This window comes from Rhea americana, unplaced genomic scaffold (genome assembly GCF_003343005.1).
Source record: "Rhea americana isolate MKP2758 unplaced genomic scaffold, rheAme1 scaffold_346, whole genome shotgun sequence".
Taxonomy (NCBI): domain Eukaryota; kingdom Metazoa; phylum Chordata; class Aves; order Rheiformes; family Rheidae; genus Rhea; species Rhea americana.
Window position 1 is genome coordinate 499542 of NW_028186475.1, and position 17360 is coordinate 516901.

Consider the following 17360-nt stretch of genomic DNA (forward strand, 5'->3'; position numbering starts at 1 on the left):
AGAGTCTGCAGAGCTCCTTCGTGACTGCTGGAGAACTTCGCAGGATTGCTGGTGCCCCAAGTCTTCCRGTGCTGCAGCTCTGCCCTCCAAAGCCCCTGCCCACCCACTGCTGCTCACCGATGGTGAGGAGCACTGAAGCTGCTCAAAACCTGGAGCAGCAAAAGCCTTCRTTCCCAGGCCCAAGCCCCTCAGACTCAAGTCCCACGAGCATGCTGATGTGGCGGCGGTGTGGAGCAGCCCTCACGCTCAGCACAAGCAGCAGAGCCTCACAGGGATGGGGCTACCACGGGAGAGGAGCTGTGGCCATCACCTTTGGCCACCAAAGCTGGGCCTCTGGGGGAAGAAACTTGAGGCCAGAGATCAGGTGTGGGGCCCCAGCTGCCCTCCAGGTTTAACCCTGCTCTCTGCCCTGTGAGGTTTGGYCTCCCCGTGTCCCCTTGCCTTTCCCATGCCGGTGTCAGCCACATTCCCCCAGGGAGCCAGGCCGAGCGCAGCGGGTGYGGAAGCAACCTGCTGCGAAACCTGGCTTGTGTCCCCTGCACAGTGAGCTCGGAGCGCGCAGCTCTGCCGCGGGGTGAAATCCCAGGATATCCGGCCAGTGCCCGGTGATCTACCCACAGCGTAGCCCTGGCTGCTGCCTCCTCCCACAGCCCGGAGAACTCGGGGCCCCGGAAGCAAGTCGGCTTCCGAAATGCCTCGTGCAGCCAGCGAAAGCCTCTGTGTCCGTGTGGACTGCTCGCCTCCCCCGTCCCGTTTCTGAGTATCTTCTAGCCACTATGGTGAGCTGTAAATGCAGAGAAAGTTGCGAACTGACCTGGGAACCGTCTCTCACCTTGTGAAATCCTCTCCAGCAAAGACCCTCCCAAAGGTCCAGTTTTCCCCGCTCTATCAGCTGCTCCACCACCTTCTGCCTTAGGTCTTTCTTTCCAAACTTGGAGGAGCCACTTCAAACGCTGCCACAGCGTTACAAACCTGCATGGGGCGGCAGGCGGCTGCCCTCAGCTCAGCGATCAGCATCAAACCTCGCTGTCTGGCTCCTCCAGTCCCCTCTCCTGTTAAACGCAGATAATAGAATTAATTTCAGATTTAAATAAAAAGCAATTTAAGAAAAAGTGATAAAAAGAAATTAAAAAACCCCCTCAAAGGCCTTTGGCTTCCTGACAACCTTCTTAACCAGCCACAAACGCCTGAAGCAAGCCGTGATCCCCAGGACRGCAGGCACATCCCGTCGGAGGAGACACCGGAGCCCCGCGCGGGCAGCACCGCGGCTGCCAGCAGCCTGCTCCGCGAAACCCGGGACCAGGCAGCACGGGGCAGGGCTGAAATCTCTGCTCAGGAATCAGGGACAAGTCACCTACCTCCGCTTCCCGCGCTTTAACGGGCCGCGTGCACCTACGTGCCCACGGCAAGAGGCTCCGCGCGAGCTGCGGCTCCTCCGGCCCGGGCTCGCGCCGGGGCTCGGGCCGAGGCTGCCCGGCCCGCAACGGGCTGCTCCTAATCTCCTCAAACTGGTCAGGATTTCAATACTAACGTAATTTTCTTTGCTAACTTTATAAACTCAAACTGCTCGTGTACTCCTTCCACACAACGTTTGTGAGAGGTCGTTCAGAAGTCACGGCCTGCACTCCGGAATCGGGGTTTTCAGGAAACGCCTTTTAAAGYCAGTTCTTTGGTTCTCCTGGATCAGGTTCCTTGAGCTCTCTTGGTTCCTAGCACGGGTCTGAGACACAAAGGCAGCCTTGGCTATACATTAAGCACAACATCATTTTTCTGTAAGAAAAGTCAGTATATTTATGGTTTGCTTTATAAAAGTTACTATAATACAATGGTACATAGTATTCAATTCACAAAAATATGAACAAATATATACAGCATGACACATCCACAACAAAAACACTTTCTTCAAAACAAGATACATACTGGTGACAGATTCTATATGCACAAAACATCCCTAAATTTATAAATTTGCTTAACAAAGGAAAAAGCAGAAATCCTAAATCTTCAAAGCAGAGATTTTTTTTCAAATGAACATCAAAAAAAAAAAAAAAAAAAAAGGATTTTTCATTCGTTGCAAACCATTTTACCTGCCTCCTTTTAAAGGAGGCCCTTTATTTTCACACTTTGAATTAAAACAACCTGTTTACAGAATCTGGAAACTGCACGGATCGGGAGCAGAGTGTTCTTTGATTTTGCTTTTAAAACTGCCCATTCGAGTGTGTCCTTTATAATGTGTTTCTTTTCACTTGGACAAATACTACAGTGGCAATTAAGGAGGAAATTTGTAAAAACAAAACAAAAATATTAAATTGAAAAAAATCCAGTTGCAGACTTATTTAAATACATTTTAGGTTGTCTATTAGACTATACACATTTCCTCGCTTGAAATAAATAGATTTTGCACATTAGGTTTCAGACTGAGGGGGCGGGGGGAGGAAAAAAAAAAAAAAAGCCTGACTTGGCAATTTTGTCTTCAGTTTCTTAATGCTTCTAATTTCATCTATTTATTTGACACACACAAAAAATAATATTTGTACAGAATTTACATTATACAAAGCTTGACACAAGCTGTAAATGCCACCAGCTCCTTTGCTATACTTAGTCCTTCCTTCCTCCCCACATTCTTGACACGAGTTAGAGCTGGAATCTGTTTAAAAAGAACTCCAAATTACAATAGTCACTTTTAATAAATTATTTACATGCTCTTGAAGTACAAAGAAATCAGCAAAAAAATTTCAACATGTTTCTACAAGAAACAGTGTTTGAAGAGAAGATTCTTGAGTTTGCCTATGTACAGAAGATGCATTTTTTTTATACTTCAAAATCCTTTTTTCCTTAAATTTTTATTTTATACAGAAATGCACTGAAATGATCCCTGAAAAAGGTCACAAAAACCGGAACTGAAACTACTGTATACTTTGCTGGAGTTTAAAAATGTTTTTCTTGTAGAAATAAGCTGTTCTATACAATATAAATATCTGCAAGATGAGCCCCTTCCCCTCCCGGAGCCCGGTTAGGTACAGACCACTTTGGGGACCAACTGGAAACGTGGGGATGGATCTAGGAGATAAGCAGAGATGTCGGGCGAGGGCGCGCGGGACTGGCGAGCAGAGCCGAGAAACGCCAGCGGCGAAGGCATCGACACGCTGAACAAAGCCAGCTTACTCACAGCGGGAAACCCAAAGTTTAAGTGACATTTCCAAAACTTCCGCACTGCTCTCTAGGATCATTCCAMTTAGCGGAGATCCCGAAGCGAGAGGCAATTCCACAGGGAACATAGCCAAYGTCTCTCTCTCTCATGTTTTAGTTTTCAATTTAAGTCAAAGCAAATTTGGGAGAAAACTACACGGGTCTGGGAGAAGCCGCAGGCGGGGTCCCGGCGGCTCCGGCGCGGGCAGGGGGCTGCTGCCCCGAGCCCCCCGGCTGCCTCTCCCCCTTCCTCCTCTCCTCTTACCTCGCCTAAGCCAAGCCGAAGCAGCGTGGAGGGGCGCGGAAGGCACCTCCACGGGCTGCCGGGGCCCGGGCCGGCCGGCGCCCCACGCTCCCACGGGGACGCGGCGGCACCTGCCCGCGGGGCGCCCGGCGAGGCCAAGGTCTGCGCGGAGGAAAAGGGAGCCTCGCGTTGGGCTTTGAGCCCAGAGGAACGTGGTTTTGGGGAGAGCCCGTGAGCTTTGGTACCTAAATCCCTCCAGTGCTCTAAAAATGAAGGAGCCAAACTCGGAGGTCTCAGTTCAGCAGACCAGGGCCGGCCACCCTGACCGGCTGCTCCCCTCAGCRAAGGTTAAGGCAAACCGCAGGGGTTAATCCTGTCCCACCAGAGCTCCAGAGCACACGGATAAGCTGGGAAATACAAAATCATCTGCATKTATTTTGGGGCTGGGCATTTTGCCCCCAAAACCACCCTTCACACAGGGGCTTGGTGGAGCAGGAAGGCCAAGAACATCCCAACCGCTGCACCTGGGGGCTCCAGCTCGGAGACACGGGAAACGTTTGTGCCTTTCCAAAGCTGCGCGAGCGTAAACGGCCGAGCCGGAGGCGCCAACTGGGGCGACTACAACAAGAGGATCCACATCAAAAAAAGAAAAAAGCAGCTGGTTTAATTCCCAAATACTCCTGCCACAGCTGTAGCTACAACCAACACTCAATGACAAACTATTTGTGCTTCTCATAATTTTAGGTTCTGGGTCACGATTACCCACTTGCTAGAGAGATTTACAGAGGGGAAAAAAACCCCAAACCCAAAGGAAACAACAAGCAAAACAAAACCAGAGATGAGACTACGGACTGTCCAACCCTAGGGACAATCTCACTGTCCTCAGCTAGAAATACAGGCGGCGTTAAGGCAGCTTGTAGCAGTCGGTGCGTCCCTGTACAGGCCCTTTGTTTGGAGGAGGAGTTCGGATACGGAGGTCCAGCCTGCGGTACGTGCTCTGCTCCCAAGTACGGGCCTGGCAATTCCAAGTAACGGCAGAAAAAAATTCTGGGAAACTCACTGCAAGGTTGCAACCCCTGATCATGGAGCTGTGTCAGAGCAAATGTCACTAACCAGGAAAGGGTCCAGGTGACAGCCGTCCAATTTACTTTGCAGGGAAAAGAATTTTAGTTTTTAAGTCATGCAGATGTCTGTGTTTCATAACTACATTGCAATTTCCCCTGAAAGCCAGTTTAAAAGGTTTCGTACAACTAATCTCTACTTTTAAAGCCAGAGAAATTCAATGCAAGCTGAAACACTGATCCTGTCCGTCCCCGAATGGTCAGGTAACGGTTCAGGTCACATCCAAAGAAGTGTTTCTTTGGCGTTTTGGCCCATTTGTAAATGGAACCTCTTGGAGAACTGCCAACTTCAGCCGGTACCTCCGCAAGGGCAACGCAGATTGGAAAATGATTTCAAAGGATGCCTTCCAAATTCAAAAAAAAATAAAAAAAGAAAAAAGCATTCATTCTCATACTGTGGAGGGGGGAGGAGAGCACCGCTACCCTAACTTGCACTCRGGAGCGCTTTCTTCCGCGTTCGGTCTCGCGGGAAGGACGGGCCCGGCCGAGGGCAAGTTACTGTGTAACGGAGGGAGGGGAGCTGCGCGGCAGCTCCTCTCCTATCGCGAGGGGAGTCTCCCCCTTCCAAGGCCAGGGCAAACACTCCCCCTGCGAACGCTCGGCGGGCAGGGAGATGCACGTGACAGCACGAGAAATGCATCAGCCGGTTTCCCACCACCAGAGAGAAGATCGCAGGCCCCGGCATTAGCGACGAGGGGCACGCAGTATGCTTACAAGGAGGGCAASATTTCTACAGCATAACCGAGGGCTGTACTGCCCACTTAATCTCAGCCTCAGGTTTTTTTTCTTTTTCAATGCAAGACAAGTCAATCCACAAGAAACGGGCATCCGCTGCGCTGTGATCCTACGGCTACAAAACTGACTCAACTTCTTACTCCTGGCAACTGCGGTATCCAATATTTTCCTTGTACAGATGCTGAGGTTTGGATCCCCCAAAATACCAGCACGGTGCATGAAAATTAGAGATGAGCCCGAGTTTGGAGCAGACCTGATCGCTCCGCAGGGCGTCCGGGTTCGGGACCGTTTCGGGCTCCTCCCTAATGCAAAGGCAGGACAGTTCACCTATAGTCTCACTGTAGACACGTCTCCGTACGCACACACGCACCCAAGCACACGCACGCAGCCCATTCACACCCCTCAAGCCTCTGGCTTGCTCTGTAACATCAACCTTACATTTATTTACAGCTTACTCTGAGAAGTCTGTGCAATTGCAGCCAATCAAGCTCCCAACAAACCTTTTATGGCATTTTCAGTCTCTGCTTCACATTAAACGTTGAATGTCTTTTCGACCAACAAAACTGATGAGAAAAAGGTAGCAGCATTTATGAAAAGATGAAAGTTTATAACAACAATTAAAAAAAAAGGTACCATTATCCCATTATGGAGCATTAACGTAGGGACCAAACAGAGAGAAGCTAGTGTTTGGATAGACCATGCCACAAAATGGTAATCACCTTTTTGTGCGCGTGTTGGATCTGAAAAGGAAAGAGCACCTGAAACATGAACAGTCCTCGTAAGCATGTGCGCTTTTTGCTTTCATTCATGATCCTGGCAGAAGTGCGAAACTTGCTTGTTTTTTTTTTCTTCTCTTTTCTCCTCTCTTTTTTAAAATATTTTTTTCTTTTTTAATTTTTTTCTTCCTTTTTTCTTTTTTTTTCCTCTTTTTTGGCAAAGTGCAACCACACCTGGTTACCACAGTTCTGACATGGCCGAAGGTGCAAGTGTGATGAGAAACCTCAAGTTCAGTTTAGGGTTCCCCTGCAGTTCTCAGAGCCACATAGACATGGGATTTTTACATCCTCTATCGGAAACTTGTAGTCGTAGGTAATTTCCTCGTTCACATTGATGTGCTGTTTTGAGTAGATGACGATCTTCTTTTGAGACTCCACGGTGATCACTTTAGCATAGCAATTTGGCTGCAAGGGTGACAGAATAGGGAAWGATTTAGGCTCCCAATGGCCGTGGCTTCCCAGCCTCCACAGAATAGCTCCAAACTAAAATATAGGGGCCGTCCTTTTCCTACACAACCTCCATCACGTTCTCAGAGCCTGGACAAAGGGGAGCCRGCAGGAGGCCAGGAGAGGCAGGCATGAAGCCTGAATGCAGCGCAGCCCTCCTTGTCCTCCTCCACAACATCCTGGTTCTGGTCATTCGTGGTGCAGAAGACCCTTGATGATGCTACACTGAGCTTATCACAGGCTAAGAGCCTTCTCCGCTCACAGGCTAAGAGCAGCTTCTTTGCCTACCAGGGCAGAAGATATTTTCTCCACGCGGACAATGAAAGGAGATTGTTCCCACAGCAGAGTAATAATCTTAAGGCTTGATCTGTTTTAGGGAAATACTCCCCAGATGTGGTTAAACAGTGTCARTTAGGGTCCCCCAACACAGTTGTGAGATTCTGAGTGCAGTATATCACTGCATGTTTAATTCCTCAGGTCTCTCAAATCTCCTCCTTATGCTAGTTTAGACTCTGCTTTGATCTACTGCAGGCCCTTAACAGTTAATCATAACCCTGCAGCACTTTGCCGCTCCTGAATGTGGCCCTTGTCAGAGTTAGTGAGAGCTTGACAAAATTATCACTTCAGCAGAGCACAATTATATGAAGAGATGTGATACTTACATTGCAGCTGTGATTAATAAACCTGGCAAAGTTTCCGCACTTTGTGGCATCGATGATGGTGTCGTGGTCGACTCTGAACATGTAACTGCTTCCAATGCCTTCATCCTCGTATCGCTTTTCACGCATGTCAGCAATGACCTATAGGAAACCCCCGCGCTGTGTCACAACGTGCCACACATGCTCAGTAAAGCACAGATCTACGCTGCACTCACGTCAGCTGTGCTTGTGTCACTCAGCTTTTCAACAGACGTATGATCCCAAATACCCCAAGAGAACATAGACTTAACTGAAATCACAGAAGTTCAGGATGGGCTTTTCAAGAGCTTATTTCATGAGGATTTGGGTGCCTAATTCCTATGGGTCACTGAAAATCCCACTTTCACCTCCAAACCATATGCCAAACTCTGCCCATCTTACACAGCTAATGCTTTACAGCAGAAACCCCAGCCCAGTGTGTCAGACTCAAATAATCCACCCTTTCAGGGCTGGTTGCTCAAATTTCACCTAGCCCAGTCCCAGCCCCACAGTCCAGCTTACCTGCCTGATGTTCTGACCCACGTATTCAATCACCATCTCATCAGCTGCAATGGGCTCCATAGCAAAAAGGCCCCAGTCATGAATGTGGCTCTTGCAGAATTTTAGTTTTTTCTTCCGGAACTGCAAGGAAAAAAAAACACCCCAAAATCCCAGCCCAGAATTAGCTACAGCACAGACGGGCAATTGCTGGGTTCAGTGCTCCCAGTACAATCCCAGCCACAAGCAGTGCTGGGGTGTATCAACTCAGTTCAGCTCCCCTCTGTCTCAGCAGTGACAGCAGGTGACAGTGGGGACAGGAGGTCCCATAGAGTTGCAATACTTGTTTTTTACCACTGACCATGCACCACTTGGGAGAATGGACCTTTTAGGGCCACCACAAGGTGGGACTGATTCCCTTCACAGCTTTTGCTCTCAGTGGGCACAGTGCAGGGATGGTCAATAGCCAGCTGGTTGTTACTGATCAGTATACATGCAAACATGGTCCTGCTCTGTGTTCTGCACGTCTCATGGTTTTGACTAGGGCTCAAGCTCCAAAAGTTCATTTATCAAGCAGCTCATGTCTCTGCTCCTCACAGGAGACCACACTGAGGTAAGTGACACATTTTCACCATGAYTGCTCTGTCCCTGTCTATTTATGTAAATTAGATCACAGAGGTCTTTGAGCTGTATTTCATGGAAGTGCAGGAGAGCCAAGTGCCCCAAAGAGACGGTACACTGGCTCATCCCAGAAGAGAARCTCTTCTGCTCAGAGAAGCTGCTACAACAGCATAGGTTGCAGAGCCCAGTTCCCCAAAGTACTTCTGACTTGCTCTACAGAGATGATTTTGCAAAGAGYTGAGGAAACATTTCTGGGCCCCACTCAATCCTTGGGCACACACAGAGGCATCCAGCACCGAGATGACCCTGACCAAGGTCAGGTAAAGCTGGCATCCACAGCTTTCCCCTGCCCAGACTTTGCCCTGCTACTTGCCAGCCCACGTACAAAGCAATAATCATATGGTTTGACCCACCTTGAGTTGGTTGAACTTGAGCAGGTCGCTGTCACAGCTACCAGTGAAGGAGGAAAGGAGTCTGCGTTGCTCTGACCGCCTCTCGGAGCCAGCCCGGGTGGAAGCGTGAGGTTGGGCAGGGATGCTCATACCCTGAAGACAGATGGGTGGTCAAAACTGACACCATAGAGCTGACGTCCCATGTTCCCAGCCTAGCAATAYGCTCTGTACCATGCACAATCACTTACGCTACAGCACAGCGCTGCAGAATGTGTGGCCTCCTAAAACATCCCACAGAGAACACTAACACCAGCCCCAAAACTCCCAAACACCCAATTCTATCRGTCAGAGCAATGGCTTCACCTCTCCCCTACACAAAAGGTAGGAAGGACACCACCTTGAATGTCAYTGATATCTGTACAGGCCAGCTTGGGAATGGAAAAAAACAGTGCTGCGCCCCAATTACTCAACAGGGAAACCAAAGCACTTCTCCCAGTTGGAAGCTGGACAGGACATGCTGGAGGGAGTCTCATATCCACTCACACAACAGCAATTTTGCCACAGTCCCTCTGAGTTGACATTAAGTCAGGGGCACTGGCTCAACCCCATCACCACAGGGGACAGCATGGCTCTCAGGAGGCGACACTATGTTTAAAACCAAATCCTAGCAGTCAGTAGAAGCATACCCTCACCTGCGTGTCAGCTGGAGGCTCCTCCGCAAAAGCTCGGCTATTGTTGAGGTATTTAAGTTTGTCCTTCTTATCAATTTTGTAATAGCCTTCACTTCGTGCACAGCCTGTCACATGCTCCCGCATCCCATCATCCCGCTTCTTTTTCTTGGGAGTAGAAAAGCTAGTTGGTGGAAATAAGTTAAGGAGCAACACAGCTACCTGTGGAAATCAAACAATCTGTCACGGTTACACAGAGCTATGAACTAGGCAATGCCAGGAGCTTGAAAAATTAGAAAGATTTTTGAGGTTTGCAAAAAAATAAAATAAAAATACTATTTAAAAAAAATCATCCGAACAAGCCCATATGCCTAAAGGGAAGCTGAACATAGTCTTTTCTTCTAAGCTGGATGCTTTGGGAAAATGAAGCAAAGACAAAAAGAAAGTTTAAACAAAAAGGTTAAGCTGTCAAGAGAAACCTGTTTGGGAAAGGATTTTCCCCTATGCATGGGCCATGTACACAGACAGCAGCTGCCCAGCCATCTGGACAAACTGTTTACTCTGTGTTTTCAATGACACGCTTTCATTCTGTTTCCAGAAATTCCCTGCAGCTACCCCAAGCCCTGAGGAAACAGCACTGAATTCACTGCAGTCACAGCCATGCTGCTGCACAGACGGGCATGGAGATGCTCCTCAGCCCCAAGGGCTCGGAGACGCTGCTCTCTCCGGTCTCAGTCAATCAGCTCCTGAAGACCCTGGTGGAGAGGGGATAAGACCCCGCACAGATTTGTTAAAGCAGTCAAGCAGAAGTGCAGCCAGCCTGGCAAGGCCACGTACCACATTTCATAGGCAGAGGAACCATATGGGTGCAGCAGSCTTGGCCTCTGGAAGGGCGGTGGAGCTGCACTCCTGACAGCACACCCCCAAAAATGGCCACGAAGCCCATGAGGCTGGTAGACACCCAAAAATACTCCCTGTGAATCATAACATCTCCTTAACAGTGTAAAATTGAAGCAGAGGGCTCATGAAAAGCAAGCAGCAATGGCCTGGAAGTCAGCCAGAGAGCTGAGGTGTGAGCTGGCTGCAAAGCAGGTGAACCCTGCAGATACTTTCACACCTACTGCAGTGTAGCACAGGATGAACTGACAACTGGCTACAGATTATTTTTATATGGTTTTAAAAAGTGACTGTAAAWTTGCTATTGCAATAATCCTTATCAATAATGGGCAAAAGCTCAAATACTTCCATTATATAAGTTATGAAATGCCACCACATGTAAGAGCAGCCTCACCTACCCTCAGCTGTCCTGTTCTGCCCTTCACCGGCAGTGATTCCCCATCACTGTGCAGACAACTACACTGGTCTTCAAACCAATTTATTTTTGGAACTGCTTTCTCAAATGGGGCAGATGCAGACTGAAAACTACTGGGGAAGATGCATTTTGTCATTCTTTCAGAATATTTTCTTCAATTAAATAMATCTATTTTGGGATTATTACACTGCTATGAAAAGGCAGAAAATTAATCTGACACACTGCCCTTTGAGATGCAGAGGAAGAAAGCACTAAAATGCAGCTCAGCACTGACCTCAACTTGCTTTTGTTAGCGTGAGTCATATCACTAGCTATTTTAAGTGGTTTGGGTTTTTCTTTTTTTGCTTTCACGAAAGGTAAAAAACAGTATCTTGCAAGGAGTCAGGGGACAGGATATTTTTACTTCACACAACCTGAAGCAGTACAGGAGGTGGTGYATTTTGTCTTTTTTAAACATATGCATTCGTATTTGCTTCCTAAAAAAATTACTAGCGAGTTCTTAGATTGCGAGCACACCCTTCTGGGCTCTGTTCTGGAGATCGATACACGCAGGTCCTTGCACTGACACAGCTTGTGTGTCCCAGCGATGCTCCCAAAGATTCAAAGCTGTGCCTGGTCTGCTGCTTACCAGGCTGCGGGCAGGGAGGGAGCAGTGAGGCCAGACCCTGCCCCTTGAGCACCACTTAGTGCTCCAYAAGCTCCCGGACAGCAGGACCCGGCGGCTGCTGCCAGCCTGCAGCCGTGCCTGTCCCCCATGGGCCACTTAGAAACCATCACTTTTACGGTTATTTGTATGTTGAACTCAACACTAGYTAAAGCTGCTAGCACCACTGACACATCATTTTGGGCACAGATGGTAAGATTATTTTTACAGCAAGTTTTAGCCTCAAATAAAAGCCCTATATATGCAGACTAGAAACTCCACAGGCAAGCCAAAAAAAAGGTCTAGTTTAAATGCAGACAGAAGCTTCTCAAACTAGCAAGGAATTCTCCCCAGAAGAGGAGCATACAAATCTTCCCTGCAGTCTTAGATCGAAAGTACAGCAACAACAGCCACTTCTGCAGTATTTTTGTACTGCAGCTYCAGTGAGTAAGAATCTAAAATTCCCTGCTGACAAAAGCAATTGCTGTTCTAGTAACTGAATGCTTCTTCCAGCAATTAATTTAGTTTTCTGTAAGGTAAGTCCTACTCAGTGACCATCTAGTGTGTCCCAACTTGGGCTATGCCCTGTGTGTAACACAGAACGCCGGTGAGAAAGGATATAAGGATGGAATACCCAGAGGGTGTCGTTGAGCCAGTCCATACCATTGTCTTGCTGTAACAAGCGGTCATATGTGATACACATGAATTTGATATCTTCCTCATCGATGCCTCCGTTCCAAATATCATACAAAATGGTCATCTCCTCAAACTCGGAGCGCGGTCTGAACTGAGGCCGGGGTGGGGAATACTCAGGGGAAGGAATCACTGGGACGTCCTCAGGTGTTTTCTTCTGCCTTCGCCACTGTCTTTTAGGTTTCACATGAGCTTCTTCTTCTTTGAAGTCTTCATTCCACTGGTTCTCCAGTTCCTTAAATGGCAGTTTCTCTGTGACCGTCTCAGCTGCTATTTTCTCGTGGAAACCATCATTCCTGAAATCCAGGGTGACAGCTTCAGGGTCTTTCAGTCCATAGAAAGCATCAGGATGTCCACTTAACAGCTCTTTGCTCACAGCACTTTCCACCAAGGCCACTGGGACAGGCGGAGGTTCTATGGTTTTGCCTGTGTAGACATCCAGCGAGAGGACAGAAGGTGGTGACCGYTTTGGCCGACCTGGCCTCCTTTTGGGAAGGACAGAAGGTGGTGGTGGGGGAGGAAGAATAGAAGCACCCATGGGTGCTTCTGGTGAGAGCAAAACAGATTTTACTTCTGCCTTGCATTCCTCAATGGGCATTCTTCCATCTCTGGGCATGCAGGGCAGGGCTGCTACAGGTATTGGCTCATCAGGTGGCAGGCCCATGTCTGTGTGGAAATCTGCTTGTGGGGGGCTGGCAAAAGGGATAGGGGAAGGAACACTGTTCATGCTGACCATAAGGGAAGCACCAAGAGGCTCTTTAAAGGGTTTCTCATCTAGCTCATCCTCTGACTGTTTCTTGCCAGACAGAAGGCAAGGAATGGTAGCACCAGCCTCTGGGAAAGTAGGCGTGAAATTGAAATCTCTCCCAGGAGTCCGAGGAATGCCACTGTTAATGCCAGGAGATTGGGATGGGTAGGAAAAGGGGCTCCCTGGGACTTGAGGGGAACTGAGGGTCAGGCTGCTTCCTGTAAGCGGAGCATCGCTTCCAGGGGTGGCTGGAACAGTGTCCGTACTCTGTGACTTTGCAAGGGGGTGTGAAGACTTGGCCAAAATGTCTCGCCCAGGAGTCCGAGGAATCTCCTCTTCCACAGGCGTTTTGGTCACCATTAACTGTTCAGGGAACTTTTCTGGAGGGACTAAAGATTCCTCTTTACCAGGAGTTGACGGGAGCACGGAGGATGGCACCTTGTGGGCTGGAAGCAGAAGAGTATCAGTTTCTGAATGGACCACCACCTCCCGCCCAGGTGTCCGAGGCAGCCGGTCTTCTTCCTCTGCTGCAGAGGGCAGTTTTGCTTTAACACGTGCTTCTAAGCTGCTGTCATCAGACTTGCTAAAGAAGCTGCTTTTATTGGGTAGAGGTTCTCCAAAGACTCCCATTGGAGTTGAGAGACAGAGCGCCGCCTCCTCATCTTGAGATTCAGGCTTCAGACCTTCCTGTACGTCTGGCTCCAGCATGGTAACTGGTTCAGACTCTTCCACTGGAAGGGGGAAAACAGAAGAGAATTGGGAGCTTTGCTTCCACTCAGTTACTCACCACTTCCCAGCAAAGGCATGTTTAAGAAACTGCAATTACAGAACAGCTCGATTCCACTGGGAGGCTTTAAAAACTCCAATGCTTTACATTTTGGAGGCACAGAGTGTGGAGTAATTAGACGCTCCCACAGACATCCCTAATGGACCATAAAAAAAAAAAAACAAAAAACAAAAAGAAACAAAAACTATTAATTTGAGGATTAGCTACTACACAGGCCAGAATGAAGGTTTTCTGCTTACAGCCTGCTTTCTGTTTCTGACCACCTTTTTTACAACCATAAAAAGCATTAGTGGGGGATTGTGGGCCGAGGGTTTTCAAAGGAGAGCTGTCAGAGCCCCAAGCTCTCAGCTTCGTAATGGGGGAAGGTAAACTAATTGCAGGGTGAAGAAACACCCTCTCAGCTCTCCACAGAGGGGAGTAGGGAAGGGAGAAGTGTGATGCTCTTGAACATGACACTAAGGAAAAGGGGAAGCCCTTGTAATGAATGAGGAGACACTTGGGTGGTATCAATGAGGCAATTTATATGCTGCTCTCTCTGCAGCAGTCTCATTTGTCTGGAGTTTATTTACCTCCTTAAGGCCAGGGCCAAAAGGAATCAACATTGAATTTTTGCAGGCAGCTCAAAATAACATTTTCAAGTGGGACATCTGGAGGGGAAGTGCTCTCTGTGCTGAGTGAACTGGAGAAGGGTTAGACTTGCTTAACTCCAGTATGAGCAGACTAGGCAGCTTGAGCCTGTTCCCACAGTTCACCTCTAAAGCTCATTCCACTTGTCAAGGTGCCCAAATGCAACTCTCCCCAGACTACTATTCTCCTGCACACCAACCCGCTCTGGAGGGCAAAACAGATCTTTCTTYGCTCTGCCTGACTGAACATTTTGCCTCTGTAAGTCTTTTAGATTTTATGACAGCCTAGGAGTGATAGCTTGGCCTGGGACTGGATCTCCAGCTCTCCAGGAGTCAAAGCACTGCGTTGGGCCCTGATCAGCAGCCCTAGGACACCAGCCCTGCCCAAGGCTCAYCAGGTCACAACGGACATGCTCTCCTGGTTGGTTCCAGTTTTTAACTTATCAGCCTTCCCTGAATGCAGTATTTGTCAAACTTTATGCATCTTACTCCTCTAGGAACAGCTTTCCAATTTCCTTGAGGATGTCTTCATGGGATAGATACAACTCTGAATTTAARGAAGACAATTTCCTTTTCCCAGAAAATCAGGGGATATCATCCAGTTAAGAGGACTAACTTGAAAACGACACAATACTACAGGAACATGACACATTCTGAGACTCCACTCCCTTGCACTATACAGCTTCCCAGCCACAAATTGTCTTTGGTACCAAAATTGACAACAGCCAGTACTGACTCATTCAGCACAGATTCCTGTACTGTTTTAGCAGCCTTGGCTTTTCTATATTGAGCTTCAGCCACACTATCAGCCAGTCACTCACCCTCAGATGATGACAACTGTTCAGTTCCTGCAGGACACTAATTAAACTGGATAAAATAACCACAGTATTTTTAGTAGCAGAAGGCCTGCGTGGAACTCCTTACTAAGGTAAAAAACGTTCAGCACAGACTTCTTTCTCTATGCTAGGTTAACCTCTAGCACAAAGCTGGGACTGGAGGAAGAGAGAAAAGGAACGGACAAGGTAAATATCAAAAATATATAAAAGATGTTGAGAGAATGCTGTACTTGGAAACATGAGGATAAAATGACAAACCAAATGGAAGATCATACCTGGCCCACAGATGGGAGACAGTGCAAGTTTTCTCTCCTGGTCTCTTTCTATAACCAGGAGTGTTTCAGCAGCAATAGATTCCTCTGGGACTTCACCACATTCACTTTCCCCTGCCTTGACTTCTTCCATGCCTTCATCTTTTTCTACCAAAGCTGGCTCTGCAAGTCCCAAGCCCGTTGCATCCATGAAGTCGTCCACAGGATATAGCTCCAAAATGGTCTCCCTCTCTTCATCAGGGAGTTCATGACTGGCAGGTTCATGCTCTGTCTCAGCAACTATGGCTTCTCTATCTTGATCTTGAGCCAACTCTTCCTCCTCCTCTTCTTCCTCCTCCTCCTCCTCATCTTCATCCTCCTCCTCCTCTTCATCATCCGAGTCAGAGCTCGACTCAAATTCAGAGGAGTCCTCACTTTCGTCAGATGACTCAACTTCAGCCTTGGAAGATGAGGGACTTGCTACATCTTCTGCAAGAAGAACAAGYTATCATTAGTTCCCCTTTCTGACCTCATTAAACAATCAGGACCTGCTACAGGAACAAATATCATTTCCATGCTGCAACAGGCTCCACAGCAGAACATATGGCTTTGAGGAAGTTTTCTCCTATTTTATTTATTTTTGCAGAGAAATATAAACCAAGTATTTGGATGCTCACAATAGTTGTCATACAACAGGCAGTTCCCTGAGCAGCAGAACTAGCACTGCCTGGCACCTTGCTGATATGGGTCTCCTAGTGGATTGCCTCTTTAATGGAGTTATACTGAGAGTTTCTGTTGCATTCTCAGACAGCTTTAAAATGTGGAAGCTGCTACATTCCAGAGCAGCAATTGTTYGACAGGATGGAAAAGTCATCTGAGACTAAATTACCCATTTGAAACCTGGGCCCTTCTCTTCTCAGCCACACACATTTCATGAAACAGGCAGGACTTTAGCTGGCTTTGAGACCTCTATCCCCATCAAGTTGGGCTGAAATTACCCAGAGGCTGAAGAGCTATTACAGGGGGACCCACAAACTGGGTGATGACAGAAGGTTTTCAGTTACCTTGTATAAAACAGCTCTTCACTGAAAGAGGATGCAAAGATAAAAATCGGCTCACAGAAMGTACAAAAAGAACACCGTACCTGAGGTGAAAGCTATACACTTGCTGATTCCCCAGAAACTGCTTACCCTCCTCGGAGTCCTGCTCTTCTTCCTTGTCACTTGTTTCTATTCCTGTTTCCTCATCATCCTCTTCATCCTCATCATCCTCTTCATCCTCCTCTTCATCCTCATCCTCCTCTTCATCCTCATCCTCCTCTTCCTCCTTTGCAAGAAAGCACCGCTGAATGTGAACAGTGTCTGGCCCTTTCTGAGACCTGACTGTCGCTGCAGTAAACACCAGCGACTCCCAGGGACGCTGACTCGAGAACCTGCTGGGTCAATAATCCTGCCAGGATTATTCTCTCAGGGCTCATCTTTCACAAAGGGCAAAATTAAACTCTTTCACAAAGAGCCAGAGTTACTGGACCCACCATGTTTAATGACAGACAGCATTCAAAACAGAGCAATAAAACCAACACACCTTGCCAGGYGCTGCTTTCACCAAGCCTCCCTCTTCCTCCTGCTCTTCTTCCTTCTCTGAGGAGGATTCTTCCTCTTTACCYGATGTCTCATCTCCCTCCTCCCCCTCACTGTCCAGCTCCAGAGGCCGTGCTGGTCGCCGTCTCAGCCCCACTGCTTCTGCATCYTTCTTTGACAGGCCAGATGTCACATCGGAAGCATCTCTGTCCCTTTCCGACTCTGGTGAGCAAAAACAAGAAGGAAATAGCCCTCACATACCTTGCAAGTGAGGCAAAGAGTTGACTGCATCACACAGACTTTTTCTGTGGGAGGACTGAGGCTGGGTGCAATATGCCCCTGTGGTGAGAGAGTCCCCAAGCTAACAGGCACCTGCTAATTTTACAGTGCAAGTGAGGATGAGACTGGGCACAGGGTGTTGAAAGCCGCAAGGATGGCAAAAGGCAAGAGGCCAAAGCTGACAACGTGGGCAAAGCAGCCAGTAGACATAGCACCACACAGACCAGAACAGCTAAGCAA

At 48.1% G+C, this 17360-nt stretch overlaps 1 protein-coding gene across 2 annotated transcripts in view; it reads right to left on the reverse strand.

The window, feature by feature from the left end:
* Window positions 1–1801: 1801 nt before the first annotated feature.
* Window positions 1802–17360, reverse strand: part of SETD1B (SET domain containing 1B, histone lysine methyltransferase) — a 54625-nt gene continuing 39066 nt past the window's right edge. Inside the window, exons 9-17 of one of the 2 annotated variants that reach the window (XM_085311655.1) lie at window positions 16846–17063; window positions 16452–16569; window positions 15286–15750; window positions 11942–13492; window positions 9390–9556; window positions 8719–8850; window positions 7709–7828; window positions 7172–7309; window positions 1802–6467 (exon numbers count right to left, since the gene is read on the reverse strand). In XM_085311655.1, coding sequence (XP_085167781.1) covers window positions 6294–6467; window positions 7172–7309; window positions 7709–7828; window positions 8719–8850; window positions 9390–9556; window positions 11942–13492; window positions 15286–15750; window positions 16452–16569; window positions 16846–17063 — 3083 coding nt within the window. In that variant the 3' untranslated portion in view covers window positions 1802–6293. Of the gene's footprint in view, window positions 6468–7171; window positions 7310–7708; window positions 7829–8718; window positions 8851–9389; window positions 9557–11941; window positions 13493–15285; window positions 15751–16451; window positions 16588–16845; window positions 17064–17360 lie in introns of both variants that reach the window. The other variant, XM_085311654.1, reaches the window with a different exon arrangement.